The 22347-nt window shown below is 43.0% G+C and overlaps 1 protein-coding gene across 1 annotated transcript in view; it reads left to right on the forward strand.

Annotated features, from left to right (window-relative positions):
• Positions 1–21822, forward strand: part of LOC121615550 (receptor-type tyrosine-protein phosphatase mu-like) — a 151409-nt gene extending 129587 nt beyond the window's left edge. Inside the window, exons 24-34 of the mRNA XM_041949931.1 lie at positions 5616–5713; positions 8047–8163; positions 9010–9164; positions 9715–9850; positions 11836–11985; positions 12386–12559; positions 14062–14193; positions 16870–16995; positions 18827–18990; positions 19218–19353; positions 21532–21822. Coding sequence (XP_041805865.1) covers positions 5616–5713; positions 8047–8163; positions 9010–9164; positions 9715–9850; positions 11836–11985; positions 12386–12559; positions 14062–14193; positions 16870–16995; positions 18827–18990; positions 19218–19353; positions 21532–21585 — 1442 coding nt within the window. The 3' untranslated portion in view covers positions 21586–21822. The remainder of the gene's footprint in view (positions 1–5615; positions 5714–8046; positions 8164–9009; positions 9165–9714; positions 9851–11835; positions 11986–12385; positions 12560–14061; positions 14194–16869; positions 16996–18826; positions 18991–19217; positions 19354–21531) is intronic.
• Positions 21823–22347: the final 525 nt, after the last annotated feature.

Raw genomic sequence — 22347 nt, forward strand, 5'->3', positions numbered from 1 at the left:
GCTCAGTCTGCTGACACTGAAGCAAAGAGCAGCCTGAGATGACAGGAAAGCCAGACACAGACCTGTCTCTCTCAGTCAGACAAAGTGCATACTGTAGCACCTGAAAAGAGCACCTGGGCATTGGCACAGTTGCTGAAAATGAGGAAGTAGTCTCTTCTCTCCCCCAGTAAAGTTTTTCAGTGAGTGACACTTCCACTCAAGTCCACCGGGACCAGCGGTAGCTCAGAAAACGATGATACCCGCAATAGTGCTGGATAAGCTAAAAAATCTTTGTCATAAATTGGTTGTGGGGGTGGCAGAGGGTGCGCTTAATATGGCAGACGTGTGTGTTAGCGTCGTCCCCGTTCTCTTATGCTATAAACTACAATGACACTCATTAGTTTGGGGTTTATTGATGAGTCCCTTTGCTCTGTCAAGGTGACAACGGCAGGTAGAACAGCTGTCACTCCATAAAAGCCTCATCACCCAAGCTCCACTCCTCATTATGTAGGTCATTCTCTCATCCAGGGCTTTCTTTTTTTGCTGCAGCAATACAACAACTGACTCTCAGTAATTCAACAACTGCAGCTCACCTACTTAGCAGATTGGGCGCGTGCATGCAGCTCAGCCCTCCCAGTTCGCCGCCTCGCCTCTGTCCATTTTTATGTCCTGCGAATCATTTAAATACCGATCAGACATGAGCTTCTTCCTGGTGGAGACTGTAAATTACACTGAAGCCGGGGTACAAACAGCTCTGATAAGACCCTGCATCCTCCCGGAGATGTGGAAAATATTCATGGCGCAGGAAAGGGTTCAATTTCATCAAGCTCTCCCCCTCCGGTCTTCTCTGCTCTTCCCTCCACCTCCTTCACAAATGTCACCAGCAGCGCAAAAGCTTTATTATTTACAGGTTAACATCTCAAACCCCAACGGGGGGTGAGGGGTGGGAGCTGGAAAGAGAGAGAGAGCAAATCAATGATAAGTGAGTGTACATTATGCCAGTCTGCTGCATGTAATATTAATGGGTAAGAGGGGAACATGGCCCCCGCGTGTTTGTCTGCGGTGTGTATGCGCGCACGTTGATCTGGAGTTTTGCGGCGTACCTGGCTGGAGGTTTTCTACAGCTGTCACACTCCCTGCCTCTGAGGAGAAACAGGCCTAGTCCCCAAACGCAGCGTCTGCTGCAGCAGCTTTAGCTCTCTGACAGCTGGAAGTGAAGCTTCTGCCGGTGTTCTTCTCCTCTGAAGTGCCTCCTCCAAACTTCTCCAACTAGGCCGCATGCACGCCCGCTACAAACGCACTCACCTTGTTATTCCTCAAGTGAGCTCTCGAGCCAATTTCTCTCCTAACCTGCGGTTCAAACCTTTAAGATTTCAGTAAATTTCTTTGCTAAGACGATTTGTTTGTGTTTCGAGACCTCTTTTTGTAGTTATCTAGGGATTATTGTTTTTATTTTTTTAAATATGTGAATTAATTGGTGTTTATTTTGATTCTTGGCTGATAAAAGTTTGGATTTTGAAAATATTGCTTGCATGGTGTATCTTAAAAGAACAGTTTTGACGCAAGGGGTAAATATACTTACTTGTGTTTTCGTGTCTGTATACCAACTATGGAGCCAGCAGGTGATCAGCTTAGCTTAGCTTAGCTTAGCATGGAACAACTCCAAAGCTCAGTAAATGACATGCTGCATCTTGTTTGTTTAATCCACACACACAAGCAGAAATGGAAAAACACCAAGTTGTTGCAGATGTTTGTCAAGAAATAGTTACAGGACATAGCTAAGCATAAACCCATTGCTTGTCATTGCCCTTCAAGAAAATGTCCATTTCTAAAATAGTTTTTAGTGCAGCTATCTTTAAATTCAGTTGTTACTTGCTACTAATGTTTTTAATCTGATGATAATTTTCATTAGTTTTTTGCACTTTCAAACTTGCTAGGTGGTATATAATTCAAGCTATTAATATTATTATTTGTGATTATTTACAAAAAAAGCCTCATGTGCTACATGTTAACTGAAAAAGTTAACTGATCACTGCAGTGACAACTCGCAGCAGGAGACACATTGATTCCAAACTGATTTAAAATCAAGCTATTTTTCAGTTAAGATTGGTACAAACACAAAACAATGAGCCTTGGAAATATCAACTTCCCTTCGATTGTCGCCAGAAGCTCCACTAAACTGTTGAATCTCTCCACCATTTCCACGTGAAAGCTGTCGGATCATTTGTGTTTGAGATCTGTTTGTTCCTATTCGCCTATTCATCGAGAGCCATACTCGCTTCCTTATGACTGTCATCAAGTTCAGCGCTGCCCAGCATGTCCTCATCACCTATTCTCTATCTCTTTATGCATATGGAAGCAGAAATTGGCTGACTGAAGCTTGGCAGGAGCCTCCCATTGGATGATTTGTCATATAATGCCAAGTGTTATTGTGTTACTGAAGTCCTACACACCAGCTGTCCTGCTTTTCAGTCTCCCTCTCCCAAACTTCTTAGCAGTGTGTATCCTCCCTCGGGGGCGAGTGTAGGAGGTAGCTGAGTGGGTGGTTCAATCAGGTTGGGTAGTTATTGGAAAGACTGGAAGTGACTGGAAGTGGAGATTGAGGTCCTACAGTTAAAATCGAGACGAACAGCCTCGTGCGAAGCACAGGAAATGTGGGAATACAAATGGAAGATATTGAGGAGCTTTGTTCCAAATTTCTAGATACCCAATTGGGATGAACAAAAAGTCAGCAGAAGTTCATTTCTCATTTTTTATAAAAATACAACCATTATACTGTGCAAAATGTTCTTGTTTCCCAAAGAGAGACACATGAAGAGGCTGGCAGCTGAAGCACGATCGTGGTGATGATGGTTCATTTTGAATCATTTGTCGTTTTTCAGCAAAAAGTCTCCAAAAATTTCATCGCACAGTTATGAAAAAATGGAAGCGATGTAAACTGTGTGGCACGAGGCTGCGCTTTAGTGCAGTCTGAGGAAAGGCAGTCAAGAACGGTTTGGGCACCACGGAAAGCAAATGAAACATGGCTTGATCAATCAAGTGATTAAAATGGTGATGACACTTTGTTGATGCCCTGTGGGAAATTAGGTCGTTGCAGATGACGGAAGCCAATAAGGAACACAAACACTACAATAATAATGGGAAGGATGCTGGAGGATGCTGGAGCTGCTGCGACTGGTGTCTGACAGCGTGTCCTATAAGTAAACGATTGCATACAGTTTATATGCAATAAAGCCTTTATTGGGGGGCATCTTTTGCCTTAGTTTGATAGTTTGATTTGATAGAGATACAGGCAGGAAATGAATGGAAAGAGTGATGGGGACAAGCAACAATGGTCCCCAGCCGGTTTTGAACTGGAGATGTTGCAGTTATACAGTATGGTTTGCCAGATGCTCCTCACAGTCCCTTGATCTAAACATCAATGAAAATCTGCGAATAGACCTCAAAAGACCAATGCATTCAAAACCACTGGACAAATATCTGTATACATGTGAGCCTTTTGTGAAAGTCACAAATCTTTTAAATGAAGAGAAACTAAGAGAAAAACAATGTAACCAATTGTCATTACATCACCTGTTTCAAGGACCTAAAGCCTCGTTTAATTTACCCAAAACCTAGATGACGAGGAAGAAAAAGACTAATGGTTTGTGTCTGTGCCGTGTTTTGTGTCATGACGTCTTAGCCTGTGTCTCTGTGTGTGTCTGCATAATTTGTCATGTCTCCAGGTAATTTGGGCCAACGCAGGAGAACACACAACTGCTGAGATTTGCATTCACTAATTAATTTGTCAGAAGTAATTTTTTTTTTCCACTTGGTGCTTGATTAAAACTAATATTAATAATTTTAATTAACCAGAATAATAATTAAATTCCTATCAATCCACAATTATTGCTCAGTGAAGTTTTAAATATTGGAGGCATTCAGTGGCTCTCTGCTCATTTAATTTGATGTTCAGCAGACACGTTTGGGTCTGGCTCGGTGGAAAGGTTGGTGTTGAACAGATGAGGTGTGGTGGTAATTACTTTGAGCTTTGCCACACGCGCACACACAAACACACACTCGCGCGCACACACACGCACAAGCTTTAGCCTCATCTTTAAATTTGTGATTTATTTGTACTCTCTTGTTTCCATCTGTATTTAAGCCCTCTGCTGTAGAGTAAGCACTTTGCAAGGAGTCTGCTGCAGTATAAATAAATCTGATTTGACGTGTTTTTCAACGCTCGATCTGAGCAGCGAAAATGGAGGAGAAAGTGCTCCATAAACTGCATTGTTGCTGTAGGACTGTAATACCTCCAAATCCCCTGTGTTTATATTGTGTGTAAGTTGATCCGCCTCTCTGTCTGCCTCTGAAGTCAGCAGCTGTAGTGTCTTGACGAGATGATCAAACATGTTCCTACAACATATACATAAACACAGTAAAGTAAATAATACATACATATGTTAATAAAAGTACTGATGACTCGTGCTTTGAATTAAACAAGGTGTTAAAAGTCAGTATAGGGAGAGATACACATACACACACATACAGACAATTCTGTGTCACCAGTGTTTCTCCCACAGGATGCTGGCACCATGTAGAACTGAAGGGTAACACGGATATGAAGAATTCTTTTGCATACCTTTGATCTGAATCTTTTGGTCTTAATACTCCGGCGTACAGCGATGTTTTGCTCGCTTGTCGGCCCTTTCCTGTTTCCACGTGACCTCTGCGCACAAAGCCAGACACAGATTCTCAAGACTGGTGTCAAGGAGCTTAACTGGTCTGGGCAGAGCTCTGACCTCAGCTCCGTCCAGCACCTTCAGGATGAACTGGAACACCAACCGAGAGACAGGTCTTATCACCCAACATCAGGCCGACTTCATTAATGCTTTTGTGGCTGAATGTGAGCAAATTCCTGCAGCCAGGAAAAATCGTGTTGCAAGTCTTGCCAGTAGAGCTGAAACTGCTGTAGCATCATATTAATGCCCATGGTTTAGTTGCTAGATGTTTAATAGTCACGTATGGGTGTAATGTTGAGGTGGCAACATGTTTTGTTTGGGTGTTTACATACTTTTGGCCATATCACGTATGCATGGACAGATTAGACCAGGCATCTCAAACCGGTTCCATAGCCACGCGGCCCTTTATGGAACCGGTTTGAGATGCCTGGATTAGACTCTTATCTTTTTAGTCCTGTAGTCAAAATTATGCAAGTACAATCCACGGCAGAGTATACAACTGAAAACTGAGGTTGGCGTTGTCTCCATGTCTCCTGTCATAGATTTTGTGCGGACAAAAGGACACATTTAGTGGATTTTTCTCTGGAAAAAGGAAAATAGCTGCTGTTGCAATGAACACCAGGATCAATTAAGTGACTGTATACATAATCCACTAACTCAAAAACATGCATTTGGTGTAAGGTCACTTTGTAAAAATATGTCTTTGTGTCTTCGAACCAGGCCGGCTGACCATGGTTTTAATTTCCCTTTTAAAAACATTTAACTGAACTAAAATGTTTCCCCAAAAAGAAGAAAGAAAGAAGAAACCGCGTCTCGCTTTACGACGAGCATTTGTTTATTCTGCTGCCAGTTCTGCTGCATGAACAGTCTCGTAAAGCGGTCCTAAAAGTCGTCCCCTCTCTCTCGCTCTCTCAGGCCCCATGCAGGAGACGGTCTTCGACTTCTGGAGGATGGTCTGGCAGGAGAACACGGCAGCTATCGTCATGGTGACCAACCTGGTGGAAGTGGGCAGGGTGGGTATTAATTGCAAGTTCACTCTAACCGCAGATCTCAAATAAGATTACCTTGCCCCCGGTCGACTGACAGCCTGATTGTATCTCAAGGCAAACGGAGCCATCTTTTTATGTGTGTGCGTGTGTGTCTTTGGATATCGGTGCCCAGATGTTTCTCTGTGTGTGTGTGTGTGTGCTTAGTGAGGCATGGGTCTCGTGTGCCGCCAGCTCTTTTTCCATCTATCTGATCAGTGAGAAGTGAGAAGAAACTGATTGATGGCCTTCATTACCAGAGAGGCATCCAGGCAACTGACTGCTGTTTCATCTGAGTGGCTCTATAACAGGAGATTATAGTCAGCTATAGCCGCCAGCTCCTACCAGGCTCCTCCGGGCAGAAACATCTCTTAATGTTGTCCTCATTGGACAAAAGGGGACTGTTATTGAGTGGTGAGGATGGTTCATAATGTTCAAGGTAATGGCAGAGACTTTTAGTTCACTACAGCATGTGGCCTGCCTCGGAAAAAAAAAACCCGGAGCCCTACTTCAGTCCTAATTTGTTCCACTTAACTCACAGTGTAGTTCCTCCTGGTTAGGTTATAATCAAGAGAAAATTAGGGTCTTAACGTACAGTGTAACGCTGTGACTGCCAGGGGATTTTCAAGAATTTTAAACACATTCGCACTGAAAGCCCCTTAAACACAGGCACACCTTGATTTCGCTGATGTGCATTTTTGGTGGGGCTTAAATGTAGCAGAGCTGATAATGATTCATGGGCCCATCTCTAGGTACCTCATTAGGCCGTTCCTCTACAGTAGCTGAGCCCAGCCCGCCCCGCCCCGCACCTTCTCCACACCTGCTTAGCTGCTGTGCCGTCCTCGGTGGGCCCCGGCCCCCAAACCGTCTGTTATATGATCCTTGTCCAATGGCGGGCGGCAGGCACAGTTGGTCACAGTGACGGTGGCTCCACTGTGGGCCCCATAAAATCAGTCCGCCATATCACGGTGGGCCATCTGCTCGGCACAGTTGCTGATGAACTCTGGGAAATCCTGGCATGCACACACAGCCTCCGTCCCGCTGGTTTCACACACCGGGGCGGCGCTCAACGCACTTTGATGTATGAGTGATTTGGTTTAGAGGGTAGTGTGCTGACGTGCGCTACGAGGTGGCGCCACATGTCCTTCTTTTCCATACACTCTATCCATATGAGCGAATGAGTTCAAGTGCTGTGTACACACATACTCAGCAGTGTGGCCACGCCAAAGAACATCTGTCTGTACGGTGGAATAATTTTGCCCAAAGGCTAATTCTCCCCAAAACCAGGCGCCTGATTCAGAGTGATCTAATAAGGTAATGGCTTTTGCCTAATTCAATCTGGCTGGAAGCGGACGGTGGATTTGTGATTGTCATCGGGGATTAGTCATCAGGGGTGTCAGAGAGAGGGACCTGAAAGTCCCCCTCTGCCTGTGTCACTCCACAAACCGAAATCTCATTTCATTCCTAATCAGCGCATAGACTCCAGAAATGAAAATTGAATCTAGTTGTGGCTGATGTTGCATTTATCCCTCATCAAAAATTATCATTCTCTGATATACCTCCATGATCTCAATCTCTATTACCAGCCACACTCCCTCAGTATCAACAGTTTAATTGAACGGGGGGGGGTTGGGGTGGGGGGTGTAATTTTGCACTCTTATGATACCTAATACAAGTAATATTTCCAGTGGGGTGTTTTAGATTTCTGTTGGGAAATCTGTTTTAAACAGCTGAGGGTTTATTATTTCATATCGTTATTGGATTGTCATTATATCTCCCTCATCCAATTGTACTACACTGTTTTTTAATGTTTTGTCCTATTTCTCCGCACTGGTAGTCAAAAATTTAAGGTGGGCAATCTTACACCCCCTCAGTACGTATTCTGCTCTGCTCCAGTGTTCTGTACAGTCTACCTTTAAACTCATTTTCACATTATCGATGTGAGAATGAAAAAGCAATAACGTGAGAATGAGCTCTCCATCCATACATAAGTTACCCATTTACAGCAGATCCTTGACCCGGGGTCGAAACTAATACGAAGCCAATCTCATTTTGACTTGAAAGAAATGCTTTAGAAACTGAAATATCAGGTTGCAAATGCGAGGTAATGTTATGTGACAATTATCTTTATTGGAAAAAATGATGGCCTGGAAACTTGCAGACAGTCAAATAATTTTTTATGAGTGTGTGCGCAGTGAAGTAAAGCATTGTGTGTGTGTGTGTGTGTGTGTGTGTGTGTGTGTGTGTGTGTGTGTGCAGATGTAAATGCATTGCAGCTAGCATAAAGGACACGTGGTTATACAATATTTTGTCACTCGCAGGTGAAGTGCTGTAAATACTGGCCTGATGACACTGAGATCTACAGAGACATCAAGGTGACGCTGATAGAGACTGAGCTGCTCTCAGAGTATGTCATCAGGACCTTCGCTGTGGAGAAGGTACGCTTTTTAACCTCTATTGACTGCTAAAGATTTGAAACAGCACTCATACTCGTTCAGTATCAGCCTACTGCACTGCACGCTCGCTCAGCTGGGAGGTGCTCAGTACTAGACCTCAACCTTTGGCCATTGAGCAGTTTGGATGAAGAAGTTATGGGTTATGTGCTTTGCTCATAAGCACCTTGAGAGTCATTGCTAAGTGGTCCAGGAGAGTCATCTTTAAAAGTTTCTCTGCTGCTGTGACTTGATTAAATAGGACTTAGTTCAAATGTTCCCTTAATTAAAACAACTAATCAAGGTCGTTGCAGTAGGACTCGTGCAGCCAAATATGTTATCAGATGTTTTAAAATTGCTCAAATTTCTCACATTCTGTTTTCTTTTCAACTAGCAATAACTACCATGACCCAGCATGATCCGTGTTTTTTATACTTTTTATATAACAAACACATTTCTAGATTTTAAAGCCAATATTTGTAGGACGTGAGCAGTTTTGTTATTGGATTGTTTGTTTGTTAGAGACCACACTGAAATGAAAGCAACATATAAAGCAGATTGTCCACCTATAAAGTAAACTTAAATTTCAGATTATGATGTAACGTGTGTCCCTGGATGGCCGAGGCATGGCTGAGTGCCACAGTGGCCTTGAACATCCTGTTTGCTGATAGATAATGGAAACTTTGCTCAACCCCGCCGCTACTTTGCCCATGAAGTGCGTGTTTGTATTCAATCCAGCTCTGTATTTGCTTTAGAAGGACCTCTCACACCGTCTGCACACTGCATCCTCTGTCTTCTCGCCACATCTTCTGCTGCGCTTCGTGTGTTTAACACGATGACTCTGTTCCTCAGAGAGGAGCTCACGAGATCCGGGAGATCCGACAGTTTCACTTCACGGGCTGGCCGGACCACGGCGTGCCCTATCACGCCACAGGCCTGCTGGGGTTTATTAGGAGAGTCAAATCCAAGACCCTGACCAACGCTGGGCCCATGGTGGTTCACTGCAGGTTTGTATGCACCGGAACAGGCCACCGTGTTTCATACTTTTCTTTCTACTCTAACCAAACTTTTTATACTTGTACCTGTTCTCTGTACTCTGGGTGGTTAAAAGTATTCCCCACGCTCCGTAGACTGAAAACCAGCAGTTCTGGAGATTAAATCTGCACAGAACTGTACCAGAATATAAAAAGATCAACCTAAAGACCAAAACACTGTTTCCTCCACCAACATGAGTGACATTTGTCTGTCAGTTTTATTGTTAATACATAAAATAATTTTGTCTTTCAGAGTCCCTTTGCTCTTAACGGGTCAACAATATCACAAAAGACAAAATGTATTTTCTCTGTTACCTCTGGTGGTATTGAGCTATGCAGACAGTTTTCATTAAAACTTTTTACCAAAGAAGTAGTGTAAGAAAAGTATTGACTGTAAAATCTGTGGATTATCCACAGTACAGATACAGTGTTTCTGGAAAAACAACAAGTTTTTCAATATAATTTGTCAATTCTGTTAACACCACAAACAAAATTATCCATTAATCCGTGTGTTTTCCTGCAGTGCCGGGGCGGGACGGACAGGCTGCTTCATCGTCATCGACATCATGCTGGACATGGCAGAGAGAGAGGGTGTGGTGGACATTTACAACTGCGTGAGGGAGCTGCGCTCTCGGAGGGTCAACATGGTCCAGACTGAGGTACGGTAAATCTGGTCCAGCCCTGGCCTCGGCAGAGCTGGGCCTGTCCACACAGACCCATCAGCAAAATGAAGCGAGTGAGGATGCGGCTTGACGGGCTGGTGCCATCAAATGTGGATTAACTACTATCTGCGAGTAATTCTTAGCATAAGCCCCACTTCGCTGGCGCTCCAGAACAAGTGCTCAGACTTAATCGCAAAAACAGGAGCTCTTTTAGAAAAAACATGTATTCTTTTCTAGCAAAATAAATCATCAGCTGACATTTATTGGTCAGTAATTCTGCAAGATAAGTCATCCCCCTGGTAAAGGTTTTAAACTATTTTGACTCATAATGACTGATGATGCCCATTATCTTTTAAAATGCTGCATAATTAGTTTTAATTTTTTGCTGTCATTAATTTTCAAGTGCCACTTCAACTGTCATTTTTCAAACAGTGGGAATATATGTCATTATGTAACTAAGATATTCAAATTGTAAGTGACCTCAGTCTGATGGCTGTAGGGCGAGTGCTCTTCACTGCTTGTTTTAACCTGCTAGTATCAGACCAATGTCTATATTTACAGCTGATGTACAGTATTTATGGCTACAGCTTTACGTTTTTATTATAATTTCTCACAAAAGACATTTATTGAAGCACACTCCCCAACTGTTTCCCAGGATGCAAAGCACAAGTACTTGCCAGTACATGCTACAATAAAAGGGTTTAGAGGCTTGTAACTGAGAGCATTTAGCTCATATTGATGGCTGAAAACATCCCTGGCTCATCCTCCAGTTTTATGCCAGTATGGGCCACCGAAGGACTTTGCGCTTTCCTGAACACCGGCCATCTGGAGGTGTCCATAGTCTTGTTGGATGCATCATTTCACCGTAATTCCCTTTAAATCACAAGCGTCATTGGACTTAATGGGCAAATGTTTCATCATTGACGTCCGAATTGGGATTTGAGTAACTGGAGACCAAATGTTGTTCACCCTGAGTCACTCTCTTCAAGTTCAGTGACCTTCAAAGTGTGTGTGTGTACGCATGTGTTTTCCCTCGCAGGTGTTCAGGCTCGTTGGCACGGCTCCTCAGCCCGCAGCCAGACACAAACCCTCCAATGTGGTTTAATCTGTCCGCAGAAATGAGCAGCCTCGTTGTTGTTCATAGTTTATGAGCTCAGATAAGATCTATCAATCTGCGGCTTCTGGTTCGAGTGCCGTGTTGCTATCGACCTGCTGACCAAGCCCGAGCTAGTCAAACCCCTCAGGTCAACAGTTCACATCCTGAACTCGACTTAACAAATGGCAACACGTTTCTCTGTGAATCTGCAAATCAGTGACCCCTGCGCATGTGTGCAGATTCTGGTCCGAAGTGACAAGAGAGTGTCAGCTGAAAATGTCACTTCAGAAAAGATTTGCATCAAGCCTCAAGCTGTGTCACCATGTCGGCTGCTCGACTGACTGATTTAAGGAGCAGGGAATGTGTCGCGATTTCCAGTTTCCCTCTGCATGAAGCTAAGGACGGCGAGGTTTTGCTTTTGTTGTTTAGACCTTGTTTAACCTTGTTCGTGCCTCAATCATGACAATAATGATGACAAAGTCTCAACCTGGCTAAGGTCACCGAGGTTTGATAGGGTCCTGAAAGACATGAAAAGGTCATTGGAATTGAAGAAAGAGCTTTCTTCCAGGCCTCTATATATTTTAAGGTTTTTAAAATGTCAGCTTTACAAGAGAATTAAATCAGCTATTTACCAAAAAATGCAAAAATATGTAATGTAACCTTTGAACATAGACAATGACAAATATTAGTCACAGAAAATGCCTCAGAGGTAAAGAATAATCATGGTAAGGTCATGGAAAGGTCACTGAATTCTTCTAGCAAAAAGCAGAGGAACACTGGCTCATTGCGTTTCTGCTACAGCTGCTAAAAATAAAATCACATATTGTCCATTGTCATGAGTCTAAGAAGTCTGATAGATCCGCAATGAGGATGCTGTTTTTTGCAGGAGCAGTATGTCTTCATCCATGATGCCATTTTGGAGGCATGTCTCTGTGGCGACACCACCATTCCCGCCAGTCAGCTCCGCTCCGTGTACTACGACATGAACCGCCTGGACCCACAGACCAACTCCAGCCCCATTAAAGAGGAGTTTCGGGTGAGGAGACTTTAACACAATGAGGCAAATGAAGCGCTGTATGCAAATCCCTAATAAAGCATTATCTCAAGTGCGGGATAAGTTCAAAACAACAGTAAACATGTTGTCTCTTGATGAATGGCGCAGTCCCCCTCTGGGCCAATCAGTATTAAATATGTCACCTTGCTTTAATCTGTAATCGCAGCACCCCTCCTTGGACCAATCAGTTATATGGGATGCATCGCCCCCCCTAAGTTTCATCTTAGTCGCATCAGGGGAGTCAGAGCTGTTGCTAATGTAACTGATTAAAGAATTGCATTGTTAATTACCATATTGGGAGATAATTAGCACACTCAAGACCCAAGTGCCTACCTTCCTTTCGTCGGTATGACAGCGTGTAATTCTGCTTCGACCCTGGTAGACTCTGAACATGGTGACTCCCACGCTGCGGGTGGAAGACTGCAGCATCGCCCTGCTGCCCAGGAACCACGAGAAGAACCGCTGCATGGACGTCCTTCCTCCGGACCGCTGCCTCCCCTTCCTGATCACCATCGATGGGGAGAGCTCCAATTACATCAACGCCGCGCTCATGGATGTAAGAGCCGAACGCAGACAAAAAAAAATTCACATTAGAGGGATTTTCACCGGTGTTACTTTACAGTCACTTAAAGAAGCATTCCAGCATTATTGTAATTCCTGCTAATTGAATCCCCGTGACTTTAAGTGGTTCACTGACACTGAGTCACAAGGCTGGAAATTGCAGCTGCCCTGCTCTTTGTGAGCTGAAACTTTCCCACATGTTGCTTTTCTTGTCACACACTAATCCGTGATGTCAAAGCAGGTATTTTGCCTTTGACAGTTAATGGAAAACTTCACGGCCTATTAAGGCAACTGTGAGTGGTGACGTTGGTATTTCGTTCTCTTATACGTCTGATTTCTCTTTGTGTGATCATTTTAACAATGCTGATGTTTAAAACACCTGAAAATAGATTTAGAAATCCATCGTGGCTGTGTTTGAACTATCTTGGTGCAGAACTGTAATCTTGAGAAGATTTCAACTTTAGTTCAAGGATTCAATGACTTTTAGTTCTCACATGCACGTCACCACACCAGAGGGTGCAGAGTGAGATGTGGCATCACAAGACTTTGCAAAACACAAGAAACAACAAAATGTGCAATATAAAATAGGTGCACCGCCCCTTTTCCCAGACACCCACCAACAAAAGAGAAGGCACAAACAAATAAAAGGGCGTTTATTGAAAGTTATTGTGCTGACAAGTACAGACAAGTGTTATACAAGAGGAGTTAAAAATAACTCTATGAAGTGAATAAGTGGAGCCAGACTCATGACACTTGTCTAAAGCAAAAATAGTCAAATCGAAGGTTTTTACATGATAAAATGTAAATTTTAGCACGTAAACATTAACAGATATATTATAACGACTATTACAGAGACAGACACATGAAGGTGCATTTAGTAGCTGTTCTAGAGGTTATAAGAAGATTATAAGCAAATGGAGTTTGCCAGTCGTCATAGAATTGGAAATGTTACAATATTAATTGTTTATGAGCATGTTTAAAACTTCTTGTCTCTGCTGGCTTCAGAGTTAAGGTCGACAAAACAATCTCATTTCCAACAATGTCAGTTTCATGATACCTAGGAAACTCCATCTGCTCAAACACACCACAGGACGACATAAAATAAACCCTAAATTCAATATATAGCGATTTTCAAGTGTTAAATTTATTCAGGGGGGATCTAACAAAGCCTTGACAAAGTACGTTTTCAGTGATGGACTTTTTGGCTCTTGCCTGGATTTTAGCAGGTGACCTTTCAGGTACAGGATCCTCTCTGTCACTACTGAGCTATCTTTGGGAGCCAGGAGCTACATTAAAAGTGGAGTGTCCCAATATATTCTCCCTATACATGAAATATCCATTAGAAAACAGGTCAGGTGAGGCAGGTCAAAAGATGGAGGTCATTTTAAAATGGTTCTTGGTTTATAATAAATACTATATAATATGCATGAGGTATACTAAGTGACAGTTTTTCAAATCTGTCGTTTTCTTCCTCTGTTTTCCACCCTCCTCCTCCAGAGTTACAAGCAGCCGTCTGCATTCATAGTGACCCAGCACCCGTTGCCAAACACAGTGAAGGATTTCTGGAGACTGGTGCTGGACTACCACTGCACATCCATAGTGATGCTCAACGACGTCGACCCAGCCCAGGTAAACCCGACCTGATACGTGTGCATGAACACACACGCACGCACAGACAACAAAATAATCCTCCAGGGATATTGCAAGGAGTGCACTCACGAATAGATGACAGATGAAGCAGTTCCTTTCATCAGACGTCTGTATCTAATAAAGCCGTACAAAAAGACAGCGTGGGAACTGGATTCCAAGAAAGATTGCTTTTTTGTTGTTTTCTTCCACTATGAACCCAGGGAAAAGCCCAGGGATGTATCTGTGCCGGCAAACACATATATATGTGTATACAGAATATGTTTGAAATAAGGTAGATGCTGTGGAGTGGAAGAGGACTTGCCATGAAAGCACGGGTAGACGGAGAAGCAGGACTGTGGAAGAGACTCTCCAGATTTCTCAGCCCGAGGCTCTGTCATAACACCCGGGGATCAAAGCCTGAAGCCAGGCTGCTCTCCCCATCCAAATCCCCTCTCCCTAGGTGACTGACTGACTGGCTGACTGGTTGGGTAGAAAAGGCCTTTCATTCAATATTCTCACTGTAGCCAGCCAGTCAGCGAGCCAAGGAAACAGCACAGGTGGGAAGGGAGGGGGGCAGGCGTAGCTGGAGACGAGGGAGGTGGAGGTTCACTATCTCCTCCATCAGCATCTTTGTTTTTGCATCTGTTGAATTTGTCAAGTTTTGACAGGCTCTCAAAGGAAGCTGGAAAGTCGTGCTTTTTGCTGCCATAGAGACCGTATATGTGTTTGTGCTTTTTCCCGTCTGCCGGAGAAAGAAAGCAAGCGTATATTTGTCTGTCCATCTGTACGCGTCTACTCAGGCCTGTTATTTGCATTCTTCTCAGGTAGTCTCTCTTTTTTTTCCCCTTGTTTGTTCATGGCTCAGTATGTAGGCATGTCTGTCAGTGCACAATCTGTCCATCTGTGTGTGTACGCTTCCACTAGTCTGATTTAGTGCTGCGAGGCCGGCAGCGCGCTCTGCAGGTGCATGTTCTTAACTGGGCTTTCTCTGCTAAGGAGCGGAAATAGGGGAGATTTTGCGGCTCTTATGATGCTGTCCTGAGGGTTTATTTCTCTCTTTGTGCTTTTCAACACTGCTGCTAGAGCAGTCAATAATACTGTCAATGACTGCTTATCGATCACTTTTAATTAGGGCTACAGGTTTTCAGTCGATGATTACGTAAACCAAAAGCCGATAAATGATGCCCAACCAGACGTATTTGAACTCCAGAGAGTGAAGTAGTTCAAGAAACGCTAAAAAAAAAATCATTATTTGCTTAAAAAATGTTTATCCACATATTGAGTCAACTATAACATCTTAGCATGCGAACGAGAAGTCAAAGCAGTTAGCAAAAAATGGTTGCAATAATCAGCTAAAAGTAAGTAAGTAAGTAAGTTAAAATAGATGGATAAGCAGTTGAAATAGTTATAGCCTCTAAGCTAAAAGCAATGGATAAAATGGTTGAAAGAGTTAGCTAGAAATAATAGCTAATGTTTTCAGTTAGCTAAAGGTTGATAGTTAGTTGATAATTAAAGTAGTGGTTCAACAGTTCAAATATGCTTTTTCAAGGTAAGCGATAAATAGTTAATATCTAAGTTTAAATTGATTGGATAAATGATGACTAAGCTAAGAATAATGGCTAAATGGCTAAAATAGTTAGCTAAAAGTAATGGTTCAACAGTTGAAATAACTAGCTAAAAGTAATGTTAATGGTTGAAGAGTTAAAATAGTTAGCTAAAAGTAACGTTAATGGTTAAATGGTTAAAACAGTTAGCTAAATGTAATGTTAATGGTTAAACAGTTGAAATAGTTGGCTAAAAGTAATCGTTAATGGTTAAAGAGTTAAAATAGCAGTCATCGATAAATGGTTGAAAAAGTTAGCTAATCTTAGCCTATAGTTAGCTAAGTATGAGATAAATAGCTAAGTTTAAATGGATAGGATAAATGGTTGATACACTGTAAGTAATGGATAAACAGTTGAGATGGATAGCCAAATTAAACAGTTAAAATGTTTATAAAAATACTGTATAAATAATCTATTTCAAAATTGTTTGTCAATTTAGTATATACCAGTCAGCAATCTTTGAATTATTCTCCTTCACGGAGCGGATTCTCTGATTTTAGCCAGAAAAATAAGTAAGATGCTTTTAAGAAAGATGAGGGGATGAGAACAATTAGCCAAGGTTGTTGAAAAATCTGTGTCTGATTTGATGAACAAAGGGTCAGTTGATTTGGAGAAAGCTCTCATACTTAGAGCGTATCCCTGTTTAGTGTTTAGTCCATCAAAAATGTATTCCAGCTTTTGTCCAAATGTTCTCCAGTGAAGAAGCAATTCATCATTTTTTAAAAAGAAAGCACTTCACATTGAATTAATTCACCTTCTTTCTCTCTGCCTCTTCTTCCTCGTGATTCATGTCCTCAAACTTTGTAATCCCACATAAACCTCTTCAACATCTACTGTGTGTGTAAGGAGTTGAAATCAGTGTCATTGCCTTTAGTTAAAAGGCAGATAGATTCTGAAACTAATGAATCATCTTTCATTTTCTTTGTTTTCCTCGTGTGTTCGTCTTGCTTTTTGTCTGTGTGTGTGTATGTGTATGTGTGTGTGTGTGTGTGTGTCTGTCTGTGTGTGCTGGTGCACCTGCATTTCTCTGTGTGTGTGAATGTATGTGTGTGTACGTGCCTATTTTGTTTAGTTGTGCCCACAGTACTGGCCAGAAAATGGAGTCCACCGCCACGGACCCATCCAGGTGGAGTTCGTCTCCGCCGACTTGGAGGAGGACATCATCAGCAGGATATTTCGGATCTACAACGCAGCACGGGTACGATGGCTCGGGAGGGTCATGCTTAAAACCCAAAAACGTTTGGTTAGGAGAAAAGAACAAACCCTACATTCATCTCGATCAGGCTGTCATGTAGTTTCTCCACTCTGCTGTCCATTTCTTGTAACTTTCATAACTTGTTTGTCGTCCCTCTGGTGATCACAACAGCCAATTTATTCTGTGACTGCACACCTCACACATCCCACTCATGCACCGGCCTGTCCGTTCAAGCTGTGCAGAGGCAGAGTCATTCTGTTCTTTAACTATGCCACTGCACCAGTGATTGGACCGAGGTGTGACAGCCACAAGTCACATGTCTTTTAGACAGCTTGAGAAATTCTCACACATTGTTAAAAAGGTAGAACTCAGCCCAAGTTGAGCTCTCCCACTGTTCCTTCAAGGAAAGTCTTTTTGGTAGAACGTGAATTTAACTTAAAGGGGCAGTTCGCGTAAATTACAATAACCACATTTTCTCGCTTGCACTTAGTGGCATCCAGGCATGTGGATAGTTTTGGTTTTATTAGTCCAGGTTTTGAGATATTGAAATGTCTTTGAGATTTTTAGAAACAGCGTCCTCCTTGCTCTAGATCACCGGCTTCCAACCCGGGAGCGGGACCCCCTAATGGGTTCACAAATTGAAACTGAAGGGTCACAAGGGTCATCAAGATAATTGATGAGGTAGAATTAAAGGGACATAAGACAAAGCTCTAGATGAGTGTTCCCCAGCCTTTTTTGACTTGTGCCTCCCTAAAATAAATGTCTACATGTTACCCCCTGATCGCGTGTTAGGACCTTAGTGTTGACATGATTGGTGATGGACATGCTTTATTTGAAACTAACTCCATATTTAACAAGAAAAAGGGACAACTCAAAAGACAAGACAGACAAAAATCAACCTAAATTTGTATATAAGAAATAAATTTTTAGTTTTCTTATCCCTTTGATCAACCTGTGGCCACTCAGAGTCGCTTTGTTTCCCTTGGTTGGGGGGTCACAGATGGCCCCCTGGTTAGGAGCGACTGCTTCAGATAATTTACAGGCCTTACCGTCAACGTTTTTTATTGGAATCACTCTCTAATGAAGAAATAATCCCTGACTAATTCTGGAAAGACAAGTTGTTAAACAAGTTAAATTTCCCATCTCAATTATGTGAACACACAAATCAAATTCTGTTCACTTTTTATTGGAGCTGAGGAAGAAATGTCAGAGACAGTTACCTCACAGCTCGGGCAAATAAAACCACAAGTATCCGCATGGCTAGGTTCTGCTACAGGTAAGAGTTTGGACTTAAGACTGTCTTTTTTGGGGGGTGAACTGACCCTTTAACTTTGAGCTAGCAGACATCACTGCACATGGAGGGTCCTGACCTGTGGCAGCATCACCTGCAGTCACCTGCAGTCACCTGCGTAAGCTCCTTACCCCTACACTCAGCCTCCACTTGTCAATAATCACTCCTCATATTAACGTGTCGTACCAGCCTCTGTCCGGCAGAGGCACCGTCAGCACGTTGCCTGGAATACAGTCTAATCACACATGATCACTGACAAGTGTTATTGATCGATACGTCTGAGTGTGATTTAGAGTGTCTGTATCTTAGATCTTAACTATCTGTCTCCAGCAGTGACTGTGCTCATCTATCAACCTGTCCATCTGCGCATTCATCAATTCAGCGACTCCTCGTGCCCTTATCCATCTCCTGTCCTACTTGTCGCCATCCAGGCTTAGCTCAGCCCCGCATCTTTGCAGTCTGATTGCATCTTTGCACAGCAGCGATTAACCCCCCCCCCACTGTGTGTTAACCTGGGATAACCGGTGCGTCCTTCCCCTGCAGCCTCAGGACGGCTACCGGATGGTGCAGCAGTTCCAGTTCCTGGGCTGGCCCATGTACAGAGACACGCCCATGTCCAAACGCTCCTTCCTCAAGCTGATTCGACAGGTGGACAAGTGGCAGGAGGAATACGACGGGGGCGAGGGACGCACTGTGGTCCACTGTCTGTAAGTTATCACAACACTCTGTGCAGAGGGGAGTTCATTTAGTGCTGGCATTAAAGATGAAACATCTCCACCTACTGACTAAAGAGCATTACTGCATCAAAAAACAGAATCTCCTCACCCCTCAGCCAGCGTTATCATCAGCCTTACCTTTCTTTATCAAATAACATTTTATTTAATTTCAATTAGAGTTAGTTTTCTAATGCATGGCTTCTTTGTGACATCTCTAGGAATGGAGGCGGTCGTAGTGGGACCTTTTGTGCCATCAGCATTGTGTGTGAGATGCTTCAACACCAGCGCTCTGTGGATGTTTTCCACGCTGTCAAAACACTAAGGAACAATAAACCCAACATGGTGGACCTACTGGTGAGGAGCACTGCAGCAGCACTTTTGTCAAATCAGCATTTGCAAATAATTGGAAGAGTTTATTAGAAAGTGACAAAGCGCCAGATGGTATTCAAAGGAGCGCACCAGCAAGGTATTGTGCTCCCATAAATTTGGGGGGGGGGGGCATCTTAAAGAAAGGATGGTCAAAATCAAAACAGAAGGGGCCAAGATATCCTGACTTTCAGTCAAGCTCTAACAATGTTGAATCACACATTTCCCATAATGCAACAAATAGCATCTTTTTAAATGGTGAATGCAGCTTTTTTAAACTCCTCGCCCCCAGTTTGTAGTGCAGGATAGAAATGTATAATTTCCGAACCAAAGACTAGATGATCCTGATGACAGCTGTTTTCACAGGCTGAGTCGGTCTCTCTGCAGCGATTGAATTGACCTTCATTCGTAAAATCAGTGGATTGACCCTTTCTACAGCCCTATAACCCTTTCTTCTTCTTGCGGTCAGAAAGTTATCTGACATTACATGAACCTGCATCATGCTGTAGAACATCTTAACCACAGCAAATAAATCAGTTCATAGAAACTTTTGCAAATGCTATTTGACAGGTCTTATTGAAATTGTGTGTCATGTTTTATATGTGTGTGCTTGATTCCTTTGAGATTATTTATATACTATGTACAACTATACAACACCTGCAATACTGCATGTACTGATGAAGAAAAAGATGTTGTTGCTCTTGTTTAGAGTGAAAATATCATCACACATTTTTTAAATCCAATATGTACATCTGCATGTCCGGATTATCAAACAGGTAACCCAGCCTGGTAAGCAGTAAGAAGTGCATTGATAAGTGCTTAATAAGTATTCCAGTATAGGAACATAGTGTTCAATGTACAGGAGGTGGAGGTGGAGGAAGTGAAGGTTAAGGCTGCCAGAATACTCCATCAGAACTGCTTGTGGAAGAGCCTCAGAAGCCCACAGCCCTCCACCTTCCATAAATCAGATTATGGGGTCTGCGTCTGATCATCTGTGACTTTCTGAACTCGGCGATCTGACAGTCACACCGTGATTGGCCAGCTCTGCAGAGATGAAAATGGAGCCAGGGTTTGAACTCATCTATCAACACGTCTATCTGCGCAGTCATCTCTTCTGCGACTCCTCGCGCCCTTATCCATCTCCTGTCCTACTCGTCGCCATCCAGGCTTAGCTTGACCCCGCATCTTTACAGTCTGACTGCATCTTTGCACGATTAACATCTGTACTGCACTGTACTGTACATTGAACCATTTCTGTCACTTTTAATGCGACCAACCAAGTGCAGTATGATAAATGTCTTCCGAGAGGGACTTTCAGCAGTTTTCCACATACTTATTTATATTTCTGCCTTCTAGTGTGGCTGGATGCCGGATTCTGATGTGATCGGACAACATGTCTAACAAACTAGTTGTGATGATCAAGCATGAACTGACCCTAATAGGGGCCCTTCTGTTCTTTTTTCCCCCTGCTCAGTGTTGTGCATGTGTTCACATTTTTGGTGGACGGTGAATTGAACTGTTGACAAGTAATGAATGTGCACGTCAGTAACTGCCATGAGAGTTATCAGCCCTCTCGCAGTGTTTTCTTATGGCAAACGGCATGTTGAATGGCGAAGGCATGACCTGCCATACACTGCCTCTGATTGTCATGCCTAAATCTAACCAACCCAACCAGTGAAGGCCATGACTGCTAGCCAATCAGAGGCAGAACTGGGTGGGCTATGACTTAGCCATCCTGTATAGAAAAAACTGGTGCGCTGGCCTTTCAGACACAGCTACTGTTTGGAATTTTCTAAGCAACTCAGCAAAGATTCTGACGAATGAAGAAATCTCACATTTTTATGCTTATTGTGCCCATCGGGTCTGAAAACGAGTCAGAACGTCAGCCACATCAGTCTTGGGAAATATGATGATCACAAGAAATCATTAACAAAGAGTAAGACCGCGATCAGCAGCCACAAAGTTCCAGCAAAGTCAAACTCAAGACTCATACTACTACTACTAAACTTCAAAATTTTGATCTGCTTCATTTTAAACTGTGTGAACCGAGTTTTGAGCTCCCTCTTGTGAAGTGTGTACTTGCACAGCACCGCCCCCGGGGGGCCCCAGCAGGTCGATCCGGCCTTGTCCACCTCTCTAATGTTGTTGTCTCTTCTTGTCTCCTAGGACCAGTACAAGTTTTGCTATGAAGTGGCGCTGGAGTACTTGAACTCGGGGTAACTCAGAGCTCCCGAACCCACCAGAGACTTAAAGTTTGGGACGTTGCAGAACAACTACAGCTCACGTGTGCATTGTGCTAAGTGTGTGTTAGCGACCCGACAGGAGCGAGGTACACACACGACCATACATGCAGCTCCTTTGACCGGCTCTCCCCCTCTTCTTCTTCTGGTCTTCAGTTGGTCTAGTTGGGGAAAGGTGGCAGAGTTGTACAGTGTTAGATCTCGCAGCCTGTTTCTGTCAGTACCAGCTAACGGAGCCAGCAGGAGCACAATGAGTTTTTTTTTTTTTTTTTTTTTTTGTTTCCTCTGCAGTGAGTCGCCTCCTCTCTGGATCCCTCTTTCTCTCTGCCTCTATCTCTCTCAGCCGCCTGTAGTCCCGTGGTTGTTGCCTTGATCCTCATTGGACGACGAGCATTAAATACTCTCCATTTTTCCGTGGAATGCGATACACTGTACATAATGTAATGTGTTGATTTTATTTTCTCTGATTTCTGTTTTTTGATCAGCTCTTTATTAAAAGTCATTAAATGCAGGAGCTCAAAGCCTAAATGTTACTAAATGTCCTGTAAATTTATGACTTCTAGATGATTATTGCTTCATACTGTATGTTGGGGACAGCTGGCTCAGTCTACATCTGCTTACCTTTTTTCCTGTACAGGGATCCAAAGCTTTATTTGCACTTCCATTGAATTCTTGTTGTGCATATTGTACATATTTCTGTAGATTATTTATTCACGGTATGTACTTTTTTTGTGACTCGCAG

The sequence above is a fragment of the Chelmon rostratus genome, chromosome 12 (assembly GCF_017976325.1).
Source record: "Chelmon rostratus isolate fCheRos1 chromosome 12, fCheRos1.pri, whole genome shotgun sequence".
Classification (NCBI taxonomy): domain Eukaryota; kingdom Metazoa; phylum Chordata; class Actinopteri; order Chaetodontiformes; family Chaetodontidae; genus Chelmon; species Chelmon rostratus.